Source organism: Arabidopsis lyrata, assembly GCF_000004255.2.
Source record: "Arabidopsis lyrata subsp. lyrata unplaced genomic scaffold ARALYscaffold_1, whole genome shotgun sequence".
NCBI lineage: Eukaryota > Viridiplantae > Streptophyta > Magnoliopsida > Brassicales > Brassicaceae > Arabidopsis > Arabidopsis lyrata.
The window spans coordinates 28,647,968-28,654,142 of record NW_003302555.1 but is presented as its reverse complement, the minus strand read 5'-3'; the positions used below and the strand labels follow the sequence as shown (position 1 = coordinate 28,654,142).

At 34.3% G+C, this 6,175-nt stretch overlaps 1 protein-coding gene across 1 annotated transcript; it reads left to right on the top strand.

Moving 5' to 3' along the window:
• The first annotated feature begins 209 nt into the window (after window positions 1–209).
• LOC9330513 (short stature homeobox protein 2) lies at window positions 210–885 on the top strand. The gene has a single exon (XM_002894406.2). The coding sequence runs from the start codon at window positions 434–436 to the stop codon at window positions 713–715; it is 282 nt and encodes a 93-aa protein (XP_002894452.1). The 5' UTR covers window positions 210–433; the 3' UTR covers window positions 716–885.
• The last annotated feature ends 5,290 nt before the right edge of the window (window positions 886–6,175 follow it).

Below are 6,175 nucleotides of genomic sequence, written 5' to 3'. Positions count from 1 at the left end.
GAGTTTTTTTACCCATTTTTCCGTAAATATGTAATGATTCCGTGGAATTTTCCAACTAGATTGACACTGTTGGAAAAAAAAATCGTGAATAAAGAAACTAGGTTTCTATTTGACTGTGTATAGTAAACCTAGAGGGGAAGTCTCATTTGTCTGCTATTGGAATTTCTTGGGCAATTTCATGTATATATCTTTGTCAACAGATCTTTGAGAAAGACAAATAGTTTACGTAAGTTTATATTATTTAAATATATTTTTGTCAAAGTCAGAGGCAATTTGGGTCTATATAAAAGGTACATATAGCATATATTTGAATCAGTATCAGAACATTTAAAAACAAAAGCTTATACACATTTTGTTTTATAGGTGCTTGTACATTTATTGTTGACCTTTATCATAATCTCTGTGATTGCATTGCATTTGCCGTACGATCACGATGTGTCGAATGTTATGCTGTTGCTTCTGCCGCAAGAAGAAAAAGCCGCGAGATGTGAAAAAGGGTAAAAAGGGAAAGAAAGATGGAGGCCTTGTTGTTTCGAAGCAGACTAAGCCTAAGAAGAAGCGTCGCGATGATGTAGGAGCTATAGGAATAGACTCATGTTGCTGTTGTGGCGGTGGTGATGGTGGCGGAGATGGTGGCGGAGACGGTGGTGGCGGCGGAGGATGTGGAGGTGGTGGTGGAGGCGGTGGATGTGGAGGTGGTGGTGGAGGCGGTTAAAATATGAGGTTGCTGTAGTTCATCAACATATAATGATCATTTCTTGTGTGTCGTATGTTTATTTGTTTGAAAAAAAACATTTTATTTATATATGTAATATAAAAATTATTTTAAGGCGTGATCTCTTGTTAGACTGGAAATTGAATGTATATATACATTATGATGCATCATATCAGTTAGAACACTAAAAATTTAAACTAATAAGAAAGTTTTATAAAAGTAAAATAAAACCATTTTAACAAACAAAAAAAAAAAGTAAAAGAAAACCATGCTATATGAAATTGTATATTCATTCTTTTGAAAATATTATCATACTAGAAACCTTTAAAAATATTTGTTTTAGATTCATCATAAGATTAATATTGTTTTTTAAATGAAACAAAAATATCATATTGATTGATTACTTAGTAATAACTAATAATACACGTACAGTTTCTATCACATAATTTTTTAAGGACACATAATATTATTTAACTTCCATCTTACGCCAAACGATCAGCTTGTTTAGTCGGTCGTCGGATATGTTTCTATCTCATAGCGTATGTATTGAAGAACTCTCGCAGTCACATTACCTGTCGGAGAGATCATCGATTCCCAAATATCTTCTTTTAGAAAATATGGTTTTTGATTTAGAGTTGAAAACAATGTTTCAAATAATATCTGGATATAAAAAGCACACGCTTTCTTATGACCAAATGTATCATCCGGAGACTTTTTTTAATTACCCAACCTAATTGTGGTCATCTCATTGGTTATTCGATTGTTTATAGACCCGTAATACAGTTGATTTGTCAAAGGTTATATTTATTTATTTTGGGTAAAGATTAATTAGTTGTATACTAAGTCATACAGTTTATAAATCTTCAAACACAACATTAAAATAGCGTACTTGGATCGGCGTCTTGAACAGTAGTAACTAGTTTCAAAAATGTTGAAGGTCTCCGTTAGGCCTGGGCATTCGGATTTCAAATCGGATTCGGATCGGATATATTCGGATTCGGATAATTCGGGTATGAGAGTTTATTATCCGTTCGGATTTTATGATTTTTTGGTTCGGTTTCGGTTCGGATATATTCGGATTCGGATAATTTGGGTAGGAGAATTTATTATCCGTTCGGATTTTATGAGTCATCGGTTCGGTTTCGGTTCGGATAGGTGTCGGATTCGGATCGGTTTTTGGGAAAAAAAAACTTAAAAATAGTTCAATGTTAATAAAAATTAATTTAATCTTACTAAAATTTGGTTAAATTTTGCAAAAATATGTATAATTTTAACAAATATAACTAAAAATTTTCCGAAATCTAGGATATTTAGGATATTTTTGTGACTATTCGATTCGGATTCGGTTCCAAATTTTTCGGATCGGTTTCGGATCGGTTTTCGGATTTCGGTTTTTATGCCCAGGCCTAGTCTCCGTCATGACTTTGCTAAATACAAATGACTATTGAGTCTAAGGAACATATCAAATAAAAGCTGATGCATGTGCAAGAATTTTCTGAGCTAAAAATTGGTTTAGATGGTTCAATACATCCAAATGAGAATTTGATTTGCATGAACCCGGTCATTAGTGATGTTACTACATAAAAGCTGAGAACTAAAATATTATTTAAGGAAAAAAATATAGATTATCAATAATGTTACTATTTTTAGTAATTAAATTTGGTTTGAGTTCATATTAATTTCTAAAAATACATTTTAGAAATTAGATTATCAGAGATACCTGGTCTGTCCCAGTGTTTTCCTGGATTCTTTAATATAGTATTTGAGATCTTACTTTTTTTTTTCTTAAACCCTATCGGCTATCCGGTTGGCCCCGGTAGGAACACACCGAGGTGCGACATAGTGGACTTGTCCACCGTGTTAACGGCTAGGCCCTTCGGGCTACCACTCTGCCTATCCCGAATTTGGAATGCCTTCCGACTAAGTGCCAGGGGGTAGTCAGGCCGCCTGCATTTCTAACTACCAGGTAAACCAATTGGACCAAAGTCCAACTGACAGACTTCCCACAATAATGTTGATAACAGTAGAAGCGAGGAATCGAACCATGGGGAGGAGGGAGTTACACCCAACCACCCTGGGCCCGCCTTACCACCAGCCCACCATCATGTGGGCAAGAGAACTGTTACGGGTAAACTTTTTATAGTGATTGACCCCACCCCGAAAGGCCCCATATCCAGGAAAATTCTTTAATGCGTCATAGAAACCCGTGGGCCATCTATAATAGGATTTATTTGGAGAGGTTTCAGTTCCACCCCGCCGACAAAGAGTCGAACTCGCGACCTCTGTCAGTCGTGTGTGAGAAAGCCCATTGAAACCACTAGGCCATCAAGGACTTCTCGAGAGATCTTACTTTCATATATGGTTAGACAGTGATGGATATATTTGTGGGTATGGAATATTTATACTTTGTTATACAAATATTATTGCGTACATCTCTTACTAATAAAAAGAACTAATTGAGACATCTCCAGCCATCCACATCAGCTTTTCTATAAAACCTTTTCATGATGCCACATCAGCACATTTATGTTATTCGTTTGCGATAAACAATTTTAAAACCCTCCACATAGACAAAATAAATTATCGGCCAATCAGAAACTCTAGAACCATACACGTCACGGAAACACGCCACATCAAACATGCCCAATCCTATCTCTCTCTCTTCCCTGACTACTTCGTAACGACGACGATCTACATTCCGATGATGTCTTACCAAGATGGCTATCGTTCAATAGGAACAAGAGCCCGATTCCATCTCTAGGGAGGGGTCAATAGTAAGAAGGTCGATTCTATAACATCGTTTATACAATTTGTTTTACACAATGAGCTTTTTTTTGCGTTTGTGAAATAAGTCGGATTGCGATTAGACTGAGTAGAAGATGTTTCAGTTTGGTACAGATTCCTTTAACTGGGGATAGCCTCCATTCATCTCTATACCCATTGATTCGACCGACACGCTTCTTCGATATCATCTATGAGGTTCGACCTTTTTCCCACTCACATATCTTGGTAATTAAGAAGAATTGCTCCACTGTTTTTCATTATCTTGAAAATCAAACAAATGGCATTTCCGTTCCGTATTAGAAAGGAAACAGCACTTGGAACTATGGTTTCTTAGGTATTTAGCTGCTTCTTTGATTTCGTTTAGTGAAGCAGAGTTTTTAGAAGATAAGATTACAAAACTGACTCTTACTTTCCTTCAATTTTCTATTAACCTTCTTTTATCTTCCAGACCATAGTGGTTAATGTAAAGAGATATAGATATGGTTAATCAACTAAACAGCGCTCCAATGCATGGGTTTTATCCAATTACTCAAATTTTTAAATTGAGTTTTGGTACATGTTTCAAGCCATTCGATAACACATAGCACAACTTGAGCCATTTTCTCGAGTTTACGGTGCTAGATGGCTAGAGTTCAACGTGTATGTTTGTTTTTTTTCTAAGATTGTTCTTTCGCTAGGTAACTATGTCCAGCAAATGTTGATGTGATTTAAGGAGAATGAAGTGATATTAGGGTTTTAAGTGAACTTCGTTAGTCATTTTATTACCATGATTATTTAACTACTCACATGAAATATTTTTTATTTGGTTTCCTCTACCACAGGTACAAGAAAAGGTGAATAAATGAAGTTATAGATCATGAGTGATAATATTAATCTCCATCGTTGACCAGATATCACCAAACACTAGAGGAGTAATAAGGAACTAAAGAAATCATCCAGCGATCTCAAAAGATGTTCTTGGTAAGACCCATGAACTTTTTTGATGATGTTTTGTGACTTGTGAACACAACTAGAAACTTTAAGCCTTTAAGGCATTTGAGTTGTCGTCCAACCTTAAAGATCTACTCTTTTTGGTAAGAGTCTTCACATAATATGAATGTCAGACCATCCCTGATGACCAAAAAAAACAATGGCTGCGGAAGGGCAACTAGAAGGGTCACCACCAATGAAATAAAATGTCACATACAGAGCCATACAAATTAAATCAACAAGAGAGTAAAATTCCAAACTTCAAAGAGTTTGCTTGAAGATCGTACGAGTGGTTGGCACATGAATAATTCTGGTGACAAGGGGACAATGGAGTTAGTCTGCTGCCATGGTATATGTTTTCAAAGAAGAACAAGGGAATGTATTAATGTAACGAAGCTGGGTCACATGATATATATAACATGACAATCAGAGGCTAATATTTTAAAAACCTTTCATAGTATTTTCTACTTTATTTCATTTGTTTTTGTAGACAACATTCTAAATAAAATAATTATTTTTAATGGTTTCTATAAATCTTGACACAAAAATCTACTTTGAATCTATAGTTTAGCTTTAAAATTTAAATAGAAAAAAATCTACATGAAAATTATTGCTCATATATAGATAGCTACAATTCAAATATAAAATTATAAACTTTACTTTGTTCATATACTCATAGAAATTAGTTTTCATTTGCAAATGTAAACGGCGCGTAGCGCCGGCGAACCCCTAGTATATAGAATAGAACCATATTTGTACACAATATGGTACACAATATGGATAGAAATCACATTTTTCGAATTATTAATTTCTGTGTTATAAGAATTAATTACGGATTTTGCCCTTTTTTATAATGACATTTGTGGATTTTGCCATTTTTTGAATAGTTTGTGGATTTTGCCATTTTTCAAGCTCCAAAAATATGATTTAACATGCGTTTCACTCGTTATGTGTTGGGTTAGTCGGTTCCATTTGTTCTTAGAGCATCTCCAAAGGGGACCTATATTGAGTTGCCAAACCTCAAATTGAAGGTTTAGGGTTGTGTGTCTCCAAAGAAAAACCTCAAATTTACTTCAAAAAGAATTTGTATTTTGCATAATAGTCCTTGCTATTGATTATAATTACATAAAATCATAAAACTTTTATAAATAACAATAAAACATACATTAAAAATATTACAAACATTATTAATTAATAAAATACACATTATAAAATAAAATTACACAAAATAATAATAAAAACACAAACGAAATCTCAAATTAAAACTAAATTACCAAATTATTGAACCTAATTATTTCTGTAATGCTCCCATATATGATCAATCAATGCATTTCGAAGAGTTAGATGAGTTTCTTTATTTTTAATCTGTAGATTACGAGATAAAAATTGTTGAAATCGAGTATTTTCGTTTATTGCCATTTCCACGGTTGCCTCTGGTACTGATCTTGCTTCTCTAATCGGTGCGGTGATATCACGTTCATCCTCGATTATCATGTTATGCATTATAATGCATGCAGTCATTATATCATGCAATAACTCTTTTTTCCAACACTACAAGAAATATGTACATTATTAGCAAGAGAGAAGAGCTATTATATGTCATCAATAGCGTTTTCATAAACGCTGTCTTATGCCCATGTTATGGTAGACCCCCACATACAATAGTTTTTAGCACCCTACGGTAGACCCCCACTTACGATAGCGGAT

What these genes read in the sequence shown, in the direction of transcription:
- LOC9330513 (XM_002894406.2), top strand. Translation starts at nt 434, where the DNA reads ATGTGTCGAATGTTATGCTGTTGCTTCTGCCGCAAGAAGAAAAAGCCG.